The sequence below is a fragment of the Medicago sativa genome, chromosome 4 (genome assembly GCF_051527215.1).
Source record: "Medicago sativa cultivar Bolivia chromosome 4, Bolivia_mono, whole genome shotgun sequence".
In the NCBI taxonomy this organism is placed as follows: domain Eukaryota; kingdom Viridiplantae; phylum Streptophyta; class Magnoliopsida; order Fabales; family Fabaceae; genus Medicago; species Medicago sativa.
In genome coordinates this window covers 81818327-81836184 of record NC_140752.1, presented here as the reverse complement: position 1 = coordinate 81836184, position 17858 = coordinate 81818327, and the positions used below count along the sequence as shown (strand labels likewise).

Below are 17858 nucleotides of genomic sequence, written 5' to 3'. Positions count from 1 at the left end.
CACACTACACTAACAGCACACCAGAAGAGAACCAAACCACCAAATGGATGACGCAAACAGCTCCTACCCAGGCCTAAAGCACACCAACCAAGCCTACAGGCCCACAGCCTAAAAACAAGAAGTGGGGAACCTGCAGAAGCCCACCATAATACACACTGCCGTGCCAAAACCTCCAAACCCAATGCTGCCACTCCTACCTCCTTCCCTCCCTATTGAGACACCAAATTGGATCCCAACACCACTCATAGAATAGACACTCCGGAAGCTTCGTCCTACTCAAAATCCATCTCCAAGATTGCACTTTGATTACATCCACCACCTCCTCTACCTTATAAATTTGCCTATTAAAAATGTTATCGTTCCGGACTTTCCACAATATCCATAACGTAGCTAACCAAACAAGCCAACGACCCTTTTTAACCTTACTATTCCTTTCCACTCCTCCCCAACATTCCCAATGAACAAAAAGGTTAGGAGGGATTGGAAAGAAACACTCAAACCACTCCATAAGTTGCAACCACACCGAAGAAGCAAAATCACAATGAAGCAAAAGGTGAAGCGAAGTTTCCTCCCTCACCGTACAAAGCGTACATGTCATCGTATCCTCCGCCGGTAACACATTACGTAAAGCAAGATTAACCTTAGAGGGGATTCTATCAAGTAATACCTTCCACACAAAAGCCACCACTTTCGAGGGTGCCGAATTTTCCCAAAGAGATTGAAAAACCCGTTTTTCCTCCTCCCGCCATCTATCATCACTCAACACCAAACCTTCCAATCTATTGTACGCCGATTTTACCGAGAACACTCCTCCATCTTCCAAACTCCACCTCCACCCATCCTCCACCTCCGACCACACCATCCCTTCTAAGTCCTCCTCAAGGCTTATAAGTAACTCCTCCTCCCACATGAAAAGATTTCTTCTCCAAATAAACCTCCACTCCGTACTAGATTGCAAAACCACCCCAATCTCCCCCACCAACGCGTCCTTTTGATTAGAAACCGCATAGAGTCTAGGATACTTTAAACGAAAACATTTATCTCCTCTCCACCTATCATTCCAAAAGCTTGAGGACATACCATTACCCACCTTTCTCTCCACCTCCGAATTAAACCAATTTTGGCATCCGAAGTCTCCTAGATTCACCACATCCTTCCACCAAATAGAAGCATACCTAGTCCTTCCCAAATGATTTCCTTCCATTAAAGTCTCCACCGCTTGACCATATTTCTTCACTAAGACCTTTTTCCAAAGCGCCTTTACTCCATCTATCAAACGCCACCGCCATTTTGACAACAAACTAATATTCATCACCCGGATATCCTTCACCCCCACACCCCCATTTTTCTTTTGTTGGCACACCGATTTCCATTTCACCCAATTTATCTTCTTCCCCCCACTCACCCCTCCCCAAAGAAATTGTCTTTGAATTCTAACCACCCTTTTCCACACTTGCACCGGCATCTTAATAAACGATAGAAAAAAGATAGGTAGGGAGGTAAGGACCGAATTGAGAAGGACAATTCTACCTCCGAAGCTAATGTACCTATTGCTCCATGTATTCAATCTTCCGCCTATAGTCTCAATCAAAGGTTCCCAAGTCGACATACTCCTCGGATTTGCACCCACCGGAAGACCCAAGTAATTGAAAGGAATACTTCCGGCACTGCAATTCAAGAAGTCACAAGCCCTTGACATAAACTCATCACTAACATTCACACCAATCAAAGAGCTTTTGGAAAAGTTTATCTTCAACCCCGATGCCATCTCAAACCCACGGAGGACCGACTTCATAGTCCAAAGGTTTTGCACCGAAGCCTTCCCTATACAAAGTGTATCATCGGCATATTGAAGATGTGACACCACCAAATCTCCCCCACCAAAATCAAAACCTTGAAACAAATTCTCAGCCACGGCATTTCTCATCAACCCACTAAAGCCTTCCGCCACCAACAAAAACAAAAAAGGAGCTAAGGGATCTCCTTGTTTAAGACCCCTATGTATACTAATCTCCTCCGTGGGACTCCCGTTAACAAGAACGGACATACTTCCACCAAAAACACACGCCTTTATCCAAGCCACCCACTTCCGACACATCCCCACCCTAACCATCATGTATTCCAAAAATCCCCAATCCACCGAGTCATATGCCTTTTCAAAATCAACCTTGAATATCAAACATTCCTTCTTTGCTTTCTTCGCGTAGTCTACTAATTCATTTACCACCAAAACACCATCCACCAAATTCCTCCCTTTTAAAAAAGCCGATTGATTTTGGGAAATAATAGGATTCAAAACGGCCGCCAATCTCCTAGCCAACACTTTAGATAATAATTTATAGAGACAACCTAATAAGGAGATTGGCCTATAGTCCTTCAACTCCAACGGTGATGATACTTTAGGAATTAGGGTGACAAAGTAAGATAACATACCCTTTGGCAACACCTCGTTTGCATGAAATTGATCAAAAAAGATTCGCACCTCATCCTTTACTAGGTACCAAAATTCCTTAACAAAAGCAAAATTATAACCATCCGGGCCCGGGCTTTTACCTCCATCACTATCTCTAACCACCGCCTCTATTTCCAAGGAAGCAAAGGGAGCAATTAAGAACATATTATCTTCCTCGGTGACCTTCTCAAAATTCACCCCATCCAACTTCGGACGCTCCCAACTATCACTCGCCACAATATCTTTGAAATACTCCACTACTTTCCTTCTCACCTCAAAAGGAGATACCACCCAACCTTCATTCTCCCTTAAGGCCTTGATGAAGTTCCTACTTTTCCTCGCTTTAACACAATTATGGAAATACTTTGTATTAGCATCCCCTTCTTTGAGCCATTTAGATCTCGATCGTTGAGCAATCAACGAGTCTTTCGCCTTAAGAAGCCTCCATAATTCTTCAAACTTTACCTTACGCGCCTCCACCTCCCTCTCATTCAAGCCTCCTACCTCCTCACTTAATTCATCTAGATTGCTTATCTCCTCCATTAACCTCTCCACCCTTTCCTCCATACCACCATACTCCTCTTTGTTCCACTCCTTAATTTTAACCTTAAGGCCTTTCAACTTTTCTTTAAGCACAAAACTCATCCATCCTTGAACATTTTGATTCCTCCAACACTCCTCCACCACCCCTTTAAATTTGCGATTTTGCAACCAAAAATTATTAAAACGGAAAGGTTTTGGACCCCAATCCCATCCTCCATTCTTGAGCACCAATGGGCAATGATCCGATACATCTCTAGATAACACCCAAAGTGAATTTTCCCCCCAAGCTTGGGACCACTCCTCCGAAATAAGAACTCTATCGATCCGACTCATGGATCTCCCATTAGGATGGTACCACGTAAAACGACGACCCAAGACATTTAAATCTTCCAACTCCATCTCTCCTATAAAATTATTAAATAAAAACATCTCCAACACATGCGTCGTTGAAGCCTCTTCATTAACCCCTCTTCTTTCATCTCTACGGCACACCACATTGAAATCACCTATCACACACCACGCACCTCCACCTCTATTTGCTCGCTCCTCCAAAAGTGCCTCCCATAACCTTTTCTTAGCAACCAAGTCACATTTTGAGTAAACATTAGTAACCAAGCATCTAGTTTTATCCACCCCCCACTCCAAACAAACCCCCACATAACCTTCCCCTTGGAAAGAAAATAACAAATTAGCACTTGATTTCCTCCAAATAGATAAAATACCGCCACTATTTCCTTCCGATGGTCTATACGTCCACTCACAATCTTCACTCCCCCATAGTGCGTAACACAACTCCGGGGTAACCACTTCCAACTTTGTTTCTTGAATTGCCAAAAAATCAATATTATGTGACCTCACAAGATCACGAACTTTGCTCTTCTTAACTCTTCCCCCTAATCCCCTCACATTAAAAGTTGTCACTATCATTGAAGTAACCTTGACTCCTCCCTTTTGGCCTTAATTTTCACCGCAACATTCTCCATATGGACTAGTTTTTCTATAATTCCCCCTTCCTTCAAGGAATGAGAAACACCAACCTTATCTTGTATTCCCAACTCTTTGATTGCCGCTAATTCCTTTAGAGAATTATTGTTCCCCTGCTGCCTACGCACCTTAGAATTTACCACCGACCTCGCTTGCAATCCTCCAACCCCTAGGGAACAAGCTTGCCTTCTCCCCACCGCCACATTACTTATACCCCCCTCCTCTTCACTCCACTCTTCTTCTCTCCCCAATGGTTGCGATATTGTCCTTCTATGAGCCGATAGCACCTGGTATTTACCTTTCTCCCCATTCCCAGACTTAGGAGTCTCAAAATTAGACTCCGGCGAACCGCATAGTTGTTTTTTAGCAAAAGCCCCAGCTTTCTTCTTGATCCTTGATCGCTGCCTACTTTTCAAAACCCTTGTCTCCTCCCCCTCACAATCCTCCACCGAGTCGCTGAAATCAGACACCTCCGAATCTTCGTAATAAAATCTAATGTGTTGGTTTACATTTACTAACCCAGCTATGCCATTAACATTCTCGTTACACCCCTCCTGTTGATGGAAAACTGCTGCCTTTACATCCTGGGACTCAAAATTCGAAAGCCCATCTGTAGAGCCCAACATAACTTTTTTCCCAGCATGGTCCCCACCTCCATTATCCTCCACACTCCTGTGAGGCGCGTGCTGCTCACTCCCAACCATCTCATGCGCTGCCGCCTCTGTTCCTTCTTTGTCTCCTATCAGCCTGCTGGCCCCATCAACATCCTCACCAATCTCTTCCAATTCTTGGCCCACAAGTGCCACTTGTCCTCCTTGTACAGGCTCATTCAAATTTACTACCCTTTTTAGAGAGTCCACTTGCTGAGATCTCTTGGTCAATTCCAACTGCTCATCTATTTCTACATCTGGCCCAGGACAAGACTGTACAATAGAGTTGCTTTTCAAAACCTCAAAATGTACAGATTTCTCTGACCTAGGACTGCACATCTCTTCATCAGAGAAAAGTCTCCCCTCCCTACCTGCCACGTCACCATCAATGGAGGCATGTGAGATGACATCATCCAAACCCTTTCCTCTCTCCTCCTCGGTGCTCCTCTCTCCTCTTCCTTCCTCCACCACCCAGAGATGGTAAACCGCCCCAACCACCACCAACTTCACCTTAGCATCTATCAGCCCCATCCTATCTGTTGAAATTTGTATTCTAGCATAATCCAACCTCTTCCTATTAATGGTTAATTCAATGCTGCCTAACTAACAGGCCAGGGAACCAAGTGTGTAATGTCTTAATTTCCAAAGGATTGTACATCACAGACATTTCTAGTCGTAAAGATAAAATATAGAGAAAGAGTAAAAGGCAGCTATTACTTAACTATGTCTAACATAGCATTGTTCACATCTCAAGTTCATTTTAAACAAGGGATGTATAACTAGACCAAAATAAATAAGTAAATAAATAAATAAGGGATGTATATGTTCTCATCAATAGATGGATTGTTAGGTAGATGTTAACAATAGCAAAAAATGAGTGGGGACATTCTGGTCTCATAAGTAAAAAGTGCATACAAAATAATGGTAAAAAAACAGCAATTGAAAACCTCTAAGAGAGGGAATACATTGCTTTTCATCTCGATCACTATTATTTTTTGGGACATGCTAACCAGTGTCGTTGGAGCGGGGACACTGGTTAAGGAACCTAAAAAAGAAAGTTTTAAAGTGAGAATAACACTTTTTATTCATTTGAGGAGTTGACCGCTCAAGTTTTCAATGCAATATTTGCTACATTTGATTCTTTAACGAGTGTCTAAGACACCAGTTAACATTTTCCTTATTTTTCTATAGGGTTAAATATGTTTTTGATCCCCATAAATATGTTAACTTTTCATTTTAGTCACTCTGAAAAATTTCTTCAACTTTTAGTCCCTCAAAAATTTTCCATCTTCACTTTTGGTCCCTCTTTTGTTAAAAAATTCTAATTTTTTTTGGAATTTTTTAACAATATTCTACACATTTCTGCACAATTTCATTAAAAAAATACAAAAACTAACTTAAAAATAGGGACCAAAAGTAGTGATTGAAAATTTTATAGGGACTAAAAGTTAAAAGAAAATTTTAGAGGGACTAAAACAAAAAATCGGTATATTTATAGGGACCAAAAACATATTTAACTCTTTTTTATATAAACCAGGAATCTCATACAAGCCCTCTTGAGAAAAACACTAAGAACTTCAAACCTTCTTCTCGGGCATATTTAGGAAATATTGTCTCTAAAATTATGTTGTTAAAGGTGGTGCATGAATGCAAACATGAAATAAGATTACTACTCCCCCGTTTTAAAATAAGTGACATTGTTGACTTTTTACACATCTTAATGTATATCTTTGACACTTAACATTTGTAATTAAGTATTAGAAAAAGTTATAAAAATTTGATATTTTAAAAATATTCGTCTAGACAAATCCAACAATATCTTATATGTTACCATTTGTTTTTATATAATGGTAGAAAAATATGGTGAAAATATGTTATGTGAATAATGATCATAGTCAAATTCAAATAATTTATTTTGAGACGGAGAATATGGTTAACTTAAAAGATATTCAAATCATCATCTCATGCAAGTGCTCTTGAGAATTACACTAATATCAAAGGCAACAAGCTAGAGATTTAGATCACACTAAGAGAATAAAAAAGAAAATAAGACATTTGAGGCTGAAAAAGGTGAACTTCTATACGTCTAGTGGCTAGAGGTCGTTGGTTGAGGGAATGGAATAATAAGGATTCAAGAAGCACCGGGAATTTGACAAGTGGAACCTTTGTAAATGAAGAGCTGCAAAGAGTGGCGTAGGCTACTCTAAAATTTGCTAGATATGGCTGCTTAATTAGTAATTTTTGTGGAACTTTGGTTTGTTCAATTTTGTGAGCTAACAGGCTAAAGCCTACGCTTGAGGTGTGCTTTCGATGGACAGAGCAATAAACAAAGTGATTAAATGAATTAAGTGAAAGAATAATAATTTGGAAAAGTCATCCAAATTAGCATTGCTTAAATAATTCAAGTGATTACTCCCACATTTTTATGTGATACACTTTACTTTGTTTCTTATTAAGAGTCTCGCATCGAGTATATAAAAGTGTTCAATATGATACTTAAGGCATGAGACACTCCTACCTAATTGACTAATTTTTGGGTTGATCTCTCCTTATGAGTTTAAGTGCTAGCAATTGGTACTTTCATTGAAAATTGAATCACGGAAGGGCTACAAGCCTATACGGACGTTGGTTCTTAAAAAATGTGGCAATGTAAAGAGTCTCACATTGAGTAGATAAAAGTATGTTCAATGTGATACTTAAGTCATGAGGCTCTTTCACTGTAGTCTCTTTGATATCTCTTAATTTTTTTATTTCTCTCTAATATCTTTGTGCTCACTGTGTTTGATCATCAATTCAAAAAAGTCTCACCGCATAAGCTTTTGCCAAATGATTAATTAGGGTTTTTTTCATACTTTTGCCTCACTTTGCTAAGAGAAGTTTTTCAAAATTGAATTTATTAAAATCTTATTTGTGATCTACTATGTCAAAATATATTAAACAATCTTCATTTGATTTCTATCAAAAATGGTTATAAACAATCTTCATTTGATTTCTATCATTTTCTTATTCACCCAGAGCACAAGAAATATGTTCAAACCTATTGCAACATTTTATAACATTCCCTTTAAAGCCAACGGTGTTTCATACTAGTAATATTGGATGTAAAAAAGATATTTGACTGAGATATTGTATAAACCTACGTCGATGCCTCAATGATAAAAGTTTGACTTTATATTTATAATTTTAATAGGCGGAGCGGAGTTTAAATCCGCTTTAAAACTGTTCTAAAATAGTCATTAGTGTCATTTTATTTAATAATAATTTCTCTATTTTCCAAATTTTTAAATATACGTTAATAACAACGCATTGCTTTTCATCTAGTCTTATTTAAATTTTCCCAGGTCAAATATTTGAAAAAACTAGTGACCAAATACACATAGATTTTATATTGTTTGTAGAAATGTGTAATTTAACATCAATAACAGAAATTCAAAAGTACAAACAATAGTGCCAAACTGGTAAGTAGAAAGAAAGAAAAAATACAAAGGCTTTTCACACCACAAAGATAACAGTACCATCATCATAACCTCGTACAATTTAATCACACACAGTAAAGAAATAGCGCAATGTCTATTGCATGCAAAGATAACAAGTGAAGAATTGTTTAAGGGCTAGAGGTTGAAGGTGGTGGGGAGAAAAATGGGAAGGAGGGGAAAGTGGTTGGGATTGAAGGAAGGTTGGGAAGTGAAGTGGCTGCTGGCATTGGTGGAATGTTGAGAGATGGAAGAGTTGGAAGATTTGTAGGAAGACTTGGAAGTGGTGGCATAGTGAGTTTAGGCATAGAAGGGATAGTAGGCAACGGAGGAAGATTTCCTTGAGGCAATGTTGGAATTGAAGGCAAAGGTGGCAATGTTGTTGGTTTTGGCAAAGTGGGAATGGTAGGTAAATTTGGTTGTGTCGTTGTTTGTAAAAGATGGCGAGCTTCTAGGCTCATCATGCTTGACATTGTCACAACTAGAAGCAAAGCTGTGATGAGGGATTTGCTTATTGCCATTGATATATAGTTTGATGATGAATTGTAGGAGCTAAGGAGAGTGTATTTGTATAGAGAGAATTTGCTTTGGGATTTGATGAGAAGCATAGGGATAATGGATGGTCTTATATAGAGTAACAGATATTTGGAGGGTAAGTTTGACTGTGGAGAACCATAAAAAGTTTTTGCAATTTTAGTTAGTTCAACTTTCTCTTTGACAAAAGCATTTTTTGGTTAGATTGGTTGGCTACTCTAAACGCTCAAATGTATGATGGCCTAACTCTTTCTATTTTATATATTTCAAAGAGCAAAAGAGGATAAAATGACAAGTGTTTTTAAATATTTTTTGTATGGATTTGGTGACTGAGAGAAAAAAAAAAATTAGTTACAAACAGAATGTAATATCTAAGAGTTGGTAATCTAATTGGGTTCACCCTTGTTTTCAGAACTCGTCCTTAAAGCTGTAACAACTTTTTACTTACCATGTGTTCACATGATAGCTGACATTGCATTATTGATCATGGAAAGTTAATTTCTTATGCTATTTCACTCATCAATCAACATGCTTGTTAAAATCCAACAATATTCATGAGTTCAAGACCTATAACAGATGTCGATATATTAAATATTTAATTTAAGAAAAATTAATTATATTTTCGTGAATTTATAGTTACCATTGGTACGTATTAGATTGCCATCATTGGGAAAAAATATTTTTGGGTGTTTAATGAGTTGAGAGTCTCAAATAATCACTCTTCTTATTTGTGGGCTCTACGCCTTTTTAATATGAGCAGTGCTATTAAGCACGACACAAAAACCAACGACAAACACACGACTTCTCAAATTATTGGATGACAAACAAAACATGGAGAAGAGACAATAAAAGAAGCTTTGTACGGTTTACATCCAATGGATGTAAAGTGTCGTGCCGTTTTCGTGCATGTTTGTTGTCGTGCCATCAAACAAATATTATATTGAAATATAATGATATATAATTTTTGATAGATGGTTAGTGGGTCCTGTTTAAAATAATGTGTGAGATATTGGAGGGATTGAGTATGTATTAATATTAAAAATGATATAAGTTTAAGAGATAACAAAAATAGAAGAAAAGTGAAGGAAAAAAATCCTCAGTCTAGATGACAAATTGTCTTGGCCAACCCGCCTAATGATTTTGTCAAAGTGAAACAGAGGAAGTTGAACTAACTAAAGAAGTAAAAATTGCAAAAGCTCTTGCAGTTGTTCTCCAAACTACCCTCCTCCAAATCTTGCTTACTCTATATAAGACCATCCACTATCCCTTTACTTTTCATAAAATCGCAAAGCAAATTCTCTATATACAAAAATACTCCTTAGCTCCTACAATTCAAAAGGTTATCAATGGCATCAAGCAAATCTTTCATCACAACTTTACTTCTGGTTGTGGCAATGTCAAGCATGACCTTAGAAGCTCGCCATCTATTGCAAACAACACAGCCAAACTTACCAACCGTTCCCACTTTGCCAAAACCAACAACACTGCCCCCTTTGCCTTCAATTCCAAATATGCCTCAGGGAAATCTTCCTCCATTGCCTACTGCCATTCCATCTCTTCCTAAGCTCACCATGCCACCACTTCCTAGCTTTCCTACAACAATTCCAACACTTCCATCTCTCAACATTCCACCATTGCCAGCAGTCACTTCACTTCCAAACTTTCCTTCCATTCCAACCACTTTCCCCTCCATCCCATTTCTCTCCCCACCACCTTCAACATCTAGCCCTTAAGCACTTCTTTCCGAGTTGCATTATGTGATCAGCTAAATACATGCAATAGATATTGCATCATTTCTTGATTGTGTGTGATGAAATTATACGAGGTCATGATGATCATAGTATCTTTGTTTCATTGTACGGAGTAAAAAGCCTTTGTATTTTTTTTTTCTTTCTACTTGCCAGTTTGGCACCATTGCTTGTACTTTTGAATTTTATATTATTGATGTTTGAATTACAGATTAGATACAGCTACAATGTCTTCTTTTAAACTCTTATAACAACAAACAAACAAAATTATGCACCCAAAAAAATTAAAAGAGACAAGTATTATAGCACGAATATATTTTGTCTGCAATATATGCCATACACAGATTTAAAACCATTTTCTTTGCAAAGCAAAGTCTAACTATCTACTCAAACTAGTGTGGCCATGTCCAGAGTAGTAAAACCCAGAAATAAACCGATGGTTGGTACTTTCAGGATACCTAAGCGTTCAGTATACTGATAGATAAATCATTTCAAATCAACATGCTCGAAGTGTGGTTTAGGATGTTCTATCACAATCCTTCATATTCACAGGAAGATACATACATATAGGCTAGGATAAACATATGTTTTATCACAGTCCTTCATACTCACAGCAAGATACATACATATAGGCTGGAACAAACAACATCCAAACAGCATACAAATATGCTAGAATAAATAATATACATTCATTGTGTCGTTCTATAGTGTGCATAAAATGATGTCATAATGTCCTACGATGATGAATTTTACCATTTGGATCAAAATTCCTCTTAGTGTGTATTTTGGAGAATGAAAAGTCACGGTGACGACATTTGTCCTTGCAAGTCACCAAACATAAGCTAAGCAGATTGATTTATAACTTTATAGGTCTCCCTCTCTACCTGGCCTTACAGGGCTTATATAGAACATTGCACTTGCCCAAATCACTTAATTTGAGATCCTATGATCTTCTCAACAACAGGTGCCAAATTTAAATGCTCCCATGTATCTTCAATCTATTTAGGTGCCTCACATAGATATATATTTTGTTTAGACCTAGTATGCTTCTTAGAACACACCATATAAGTGCTCGTATCTTCCCCGCTATAGATGTTGCCCCCAACTACCTTTCTTTCAAATGTGAGAACTAGTAACAAGGAATTTCAATGTTCCTATGTTTCTTCAGTATTTAGGGGCTTCACAAAGATATATACTTTGCTTAGACCTAATATGGGTTCCACTTTGGTGCCATAGTTGTGTGCCATTGGTGCCATTGGTGCCATCTCCACCACACACACACACATCACACACACATCCCCACACCCATCAACACACATCAACGGCCAGGATTGCATCAATGGTACCAATGGCACCCAAGCAATGTCATGGAAGTATTTCCCGACCTAATATGCTACTGAGTTAGAGCACACCATATAAGAATATTGTACTATTTAGCTAAGACAGAAAATAAACCATCTATACAAAGATAATATCCACCACATCCCTACGGGAAATGCCGGCAAATTAGCAAAACACGCCAGTGATCAAAGGCGGTTCTTTCAAATATTCATTAAACACCTTCTAAGATCCTTGTTCATGATAAGGTGTTATTGTAGATGATGCCTTATGTAATGCTGATAAAGCGTACAACTTATTTTGACCTCATTTACAGTTGCAGTCAAGAAAAGAATTCTAAATAAATTGCTTATTAGCCCCTGGCAAAATGCTTTATCAGGATTCAGAACCAAATGTTTAAATTGAAAAATCATTACCCATCCACTAAAATTTTGGAAATAGAAAGCACATGCAGATGGGGATACCTACGCTTTGAAAAAGCATGATACATAAACCCAGCAATTCAAATTAGCTCAAAATACCAATGTCATATTGGAGACACAAGCAAATGCCAGTTGGTTAAATTGTTAGCAGTTTGAAAATGCTGAAACATTGGCTAACAGCCTGACAGGACCAAAGACCTAACAGATATCACCGCACCCAGAAACTGCCTTTTAAAACAAAGGCTTGGTGTTTTCAAGCCTGGACCAAACAGACTTGGAAGGATGTGATGAAAGGAAAAGAAGACTAGACTTGCTGTTGACCTCAAACTTACAACAGAGCAAAGCCACACCACACAACACTCAAGAAGAAAACAACAGAACTAAACAAAAACAAAATATCCAAACAAAACACTAGCATGTGATGGTGAATGTTGTGTACAAAATAATTGCTAACAAGCATAGTGTAAAGCACCATCAGATCAGACATACAAATGTATATATTATTATCTGGATTGCCACGCATACAAAGAGTTTAGGGCCAGGTAAAACTCCGAAATACACTCATTATTGCCCTGTTACTGAGAGAGTGTATACCTGACTTTCTTTAAAAAACAATCTATATCTCCTTCCTTAATGGTACAACATAATCTACATGTCATGAAGCAATCCTCAAATACTTCAAAAGCTATAATGTACTGAGATGCTGTCGTAAGTTAAAATAAAATCTAACAATGACAAGAATTCACAATAGCTCAAGCATCATTTTGAGCTACAATTGCAAACATACAAGTAATAACATCTATAGTCTACGAAAATAAAAAAGTAAAAGCATCTAAATTACAAAATGGCTAATGACCCTTAACCTTATCATCTCCCACCGGATTGAGAATGGGTAAGCTACTGAGGAACTCATCAAGACCCTCAAAAAACCCAACCCCATCAATATTATCCTCAGCATTGCCACTTGCATTCCCTTCACGGGCACGCACTCCACGGGACGGCTCCTCCACATCATTACTGAATTCCACATTCAAATCCAAGTTTCCAGCACCCCTCCTCCTGGAACTACCCAGTGCAGCTTTCTTAATAGTACTAGTATCTGCCCTTACACCGCCAGCAGCAACAGCAGCATCATCAACAGCCCCAACATTCTTCTCATTCCCAGATGCAGCACCAGTAGCACTCCTCCTAGGTCTCCCAACAGCTCCCCTACCACTAGCATTACCGGAATCTTTCCTAATCTTTTTACTAGTACTAACCCCTGACCTCTTCACCCCTCTGCTCTTACCAGCACCACCCCTCCAATCACCATCATCAGAATCATTATCGCTCGGATCAGAAATATCAATAAACGCCGCAGTTGCCTCTTCATCATAATAAACCCAATTCTTTTTCCTATTAGACGATCCTTTCATCGAACACGGAAACAAAGGTGCAATAGGGTTCCAATTGGAAGAAGCCCCGTTCACATCTTTAGAATCACCAGAAAACCCTAATGGAAAAAATCCCCAAGTACAAAACGAAGAATCTATCTCATTCACCTGCGGTGAACGTATCACCACCGCATGAAACCCCCTCCGACAACTCTGACACCGTAAGGTACAATCTTCATACCCCTTCGGATACTCATAGTAAACGTAACAGTAAGGGCACAATGTCCAGAAACTAATGTTACCTTCCGTTTCAGCAGCACTCGCTGTTCGCGTCTGCCTAGTCGTCTCACCTGCCTCACTAGGGTTCCGGTTCTGTCGAGACGGTGTCGGCTCGGTGGCGGTGGCGCCAGTGCCATCCCTCGATCTAGAGTTTTTCCTCGGCGTTGGATTTGGCTGTGGAGGCTGCTGCAGTGGCGGTTGCTGATACTGAGGAGCCGGTTGCGGATGAGGCTGTGGCGGAACCGGTGGTGTAGTGAGCAACCGTAGATCACTATCATACATAGCTTTCTTAGCGGGATTTGAGAGAACAGACCAAGCATCATGAACAAGGGAGAAAGCGTGGCCGGAGAAAGCGAATGGGTTCCGATTAGGGTCAAGGAGGAGAGCAAGTCGGCGATACTGATTCGCGATGTGGTCGATGTTGGTGGTGTATCGGAGAATTTGAAGAATTCCGTACCAATCACGGTGGTGATCATTGATCCGAGATTCTCCGGCGAGGAGAGTGTCGATGACAGCTAAGAGAAGCTCAGAGGCGTCGAAAGTTGGGTCAGATTCTCGGGCACGGATCGCGAAGGAGCGTGCACCGTGCAGATCACGTGCACTTAGGAGTTTGTTTGCGGTGTATAGCCACCGTTCAGCTTCAGCTCTGTTTCCACCCTCCATAGCGGTGGTGGTGGTGAATTGACGATAATGGACTTTTGATGATAATGGTGGAATTTTACGTCATGAGTGTCAGTTGACAGTGGCGAGAGGAGAGGATAGTTTGGTAATTGTGGTGAATTGAATTGGGATTTTATTGGGATTGTGCTGCTGGTGATGACATGGTTAGTTCTATCCTGAAAAACATGTGTTGGAGTGGGGTGAAAGAATGATTGAACCCGTGCTATATTAACTTCACACTGTGTTTCGACCTTTGACTAAGCCTTTGACATGCCTCCGGGAGGGGAGTGAAATACATTTATCAGTTCTGGCCAATGTTAATTTACAAACTAATTATATTTACCGGTTGAGTGAAAGACTTTGAAGGAAGAGGACGAAAATATAGATAAACTTTACATTTTTGTCCGAAAGCCAATGACTTAAAAAATCAAAGGGTTAAAAAGTTTTTATTCCTATAAATATATTAACTTTTTTTTTAAAATTTTTAAAAAAATTCTTCGATTTTTAATCCTTAAAAGTTTTGCATCTTTGCTTTTGGTCTCTCATTATAAGTAAACCCATACGCAGAATTTATTAGAATATAGTGAGAAGATAACTTGGAGAGCAAGCAAGTTAGTTAGGAGTTAGTTACACTAACTCACCTCTATAAATAGCTCTCACCATTGTACTCATATTCATATCTTTTATCAAATCTATTGATTCTCCTATGAGTCTCTATGATTATCTACCACATGAATACTACTATGCTCTCTCTCTAGCAGATCACTATGACCTTTATCCCTGGGATTCCATGATCCATAACATGGTATCATAGCGATACTCTAGGGATGAAGATGATGATGCTTCCGCTTCCGACATTGATGAAGATGAAGATTCCGTTGACGCAGATTCTGCTCCTGCAATTCAGGAACCTTCAGCTTCTCATGATTGCATCTAATTCGGCAGTTTCGATTCTCCAATCATTCCGGTTTCTACTCCTTCAATCGAACCAAAATTCGATGGATTTTCCGTCAACATTGGTGAGATTTCATGCGTTCTTGTTACTTCTTGCAACGACATCGTCGATGATGATGATTCTGTGTTAGTTGTGCACGAAGATGATGAGAAATTGCAAGTTCTTGAACCTGAATTGAAGAATCGTTGCTCTGCTTTCGTTGTTTCTGAAGCGTCGGAAGAATTCGTCATTCACACAGCTCCAGTGAGATTGAGGAGCTCTGCTTACGGCTTCACCGCCGTGGGGCCCTTGGCTTCGTGGTTGTTCGTCGGAAAACAGACTGAATCGTTTGTTTCCTCCGACAACAATCACCTTACGTTTTGCACATTACATGACGAGTTTATTGTGGAATTCGATCCCGGCGGAAGAACGCGTTTGTCTTTGTTGTTCTCTGCTTTCACTGTTCTCCGATACCGTTCCTTCCGTTTGTGGTGGATACCTTGGGATAGAGGAAGGAAAACGGTTATTCAAGATGACACATCTTAGAGACATGTTTTGTTCTTTCTGATAATCGACACAACAAGATTTGAGCCTTTTGGAGTTCGTCTTCTTCTTCCTCTATACATCGTGAATTCGCTTTCTAATCTGAGATTCCTTGTTTGCGGCTTCGTATTGTTATCTGATATCACAAATTCGCGTTTCGATCATCTCTGATTCATCGTTCGAGTTTGCAGAAGCACTTTCCGATAATTGCGTTTACATAACAGAATCGCGTTTCAGAAGCTTCACATAAGCACGTTCTCCAGAAGTTACTTTGAATCAGATATTGAAAAGTGCTTTTCGAAAGAATGTTGATTTGGTATAAGCTGTTGTTGGTTCATAAGTGCTTTTGAAAAATATGAAGAGCATAATCTCTTTTCTGTTTTGAAAGGTGTTGTCAAGATCAGATTACAGAAGCGCGTTTTACAAAAGCTATTTTGGGTCAGATTTTTTTTAGCTAGTGCTGTTTATGTTAACAGAATCGAATTTCTGGATGAAGTGTGACTGGAAGAAGAGCGTTTTCAGAAGCATGTTTCAGAAGGTGTTATGTCGTTTGTGTTCAATTCAGATTCAGAAGCAAGTTTAGCATCAGCGGTTTTCAGAAGCTAGTTTTCGTTCAGAATCTGGTTTTCAGAAAGCAAGTTCAGAAGCTGGTTTTGGTTCAGAAGCGTTTTTGGTTCAGGAGTCTGAAGCTTCCTCACATGTTATCAGATGGGCTGGGCTTGCTCAACACCCCTGGATTCAATCTGGGCTTCTTTTTCCTTTCCCTTCCTTTTTTTTAGTTACTTGTTTTACCCCCCCCCCCCCCCCCCCAATTTTACTTAGTTACGTAGTAAGAATAAATTGTAATTTTCATTGTATTTCAAACTCAAATTGGTAAACTTTCTCACTTTGAGTTTGAGGAGGACTATTAGAATATAGTGAGAAGATAACTTGGAGAGCAAGTTATCTAGATAGCTTGGAGAGCAAGCAAGTTAGTTAGGAGTTAGTTACACTAACTCACCTCTATAAATAGCTCTCACCATTGTACTCATATTCATATCTTTTATCAAATCTATTGATTCTCCTATGAGTCTCTATGGTTATCTACCACATGAATACTACTATGCTCTCTCTCTAGCAGATCACTATGACCTTTATCCCTGAGATTCCATGATCCATAACAGAATTCATAATTCTTAATAAAATTTTATAATATTATAAGAATGTTTCTAAAATAATTGAATTTTTTAACAAAACATAAATTAAATATGATTTTTTATATTTTTGGCTGGTAAAAATCCATATTTAATTCATGTTTTATTGAAAAATCTAATTTTTTTTAGAGATTTTTACGATATTCTACACAATTTCGATCAAAAATACAAATGCTACACATAAATTGACTTAAAAATAAAGTCTAAAAGTGGTGATTGAAAATTTTATAAGGAAATGAAATTTTATGTGAAAAACTAATATATAAAGTGATAAAACTAAAATAAAATAAGTGAATAAAATTAAAAAAAAAATAAAATAACAGATTGGACTATTGTCGACTATATCTCATAATGGATAGGCTAAACTTAATAATTTGCGGTCCAATAACAAACAGATTCGTCTACGTCAACCAATTTATATAGAGAATTGATCTTCTCCCATCTGCTTTTGTTTATTCACATCCAACGTGAGTTAACTCAAGTTGAAAAATACATCTACATGAGTTAATTCGCGTTGAAAATGCAATGCGTAAGTTAACTCACGCTCGGCTATTTTGACGGGAACGAGAAAAACATATGTGAGAAGAGCAATAACCATTTATAAGACACTTTCTTTTTCTCATCCTATTAATTTCTTACTTGTCCTATAGATTTCGGATTTTATAATTTGTCGGACTATAACGGGTTGAACCGGCCTACTTGACAGCTCTGGGCAGCTCCGGTACATCAAAT

The 17858-nt window shown here is 38.6% G+C and overlaps 3 protein-coding genes across 3 annotated transcripts; 1 reads left to right on the top strand and 2 right to left on the bottom strand.

Annotated features, from left to right (window-relative positions):
- Positions 1 to 7992: 7992 nt before the first annotated feature.
- LOC146932639 (uncharacterized) lies at positions 7993 to 8714 on the bottom strand. The gene has a single exon (XM_085704341.1). It carries the CDS (start codon positions 8708 to 8710, stop codon positions 8234 to 8236), a length of 477 nt encoding a protein of 158 aa, XP_085560467.1. The 5' UTR covers positions 8711 to 8714; the 3' UTR covers positions 7993 to 8233.
- Positions 8715 to 9906: 1192 nt separating this feature from the next.
- On the top strand, positions 9907 to 10599 carry LOC146932638 (uncharacterized). The gene has a single exon (XM_085704367.1). The coding sequence runs from the start codon at positions 9983 to 9985 to the stop codon at positions 10367 to 10369; it is 387 nt and encodes a 128-aa protein (XP_085560493.1). The 5' UTR covers positions 9907 to 9982; the 3' UTR covers positions 10370 to 10599.
- Positions 10600 to 12743: 2144 nt separating this feature from the next.
- On the bottom strand, positions 12744 to 14694 carry LOC146932637 (uncharacterized). The gene has a single exon (XM_085704360.1). The coding sequence runs from the start codon at positions 14457 to 14459 to the stop codon at positions 12993 to 12995; it is 1467 nt and encodes a 488-aa protein (XP_085560486.1). The 5' UTR covers positions 14460 to 14694; the 3' UTR covers positions 12744 to 12992.
- Between the last annotated feature and the right edge of the window lie 3164 nt (positions 14695 to 17858).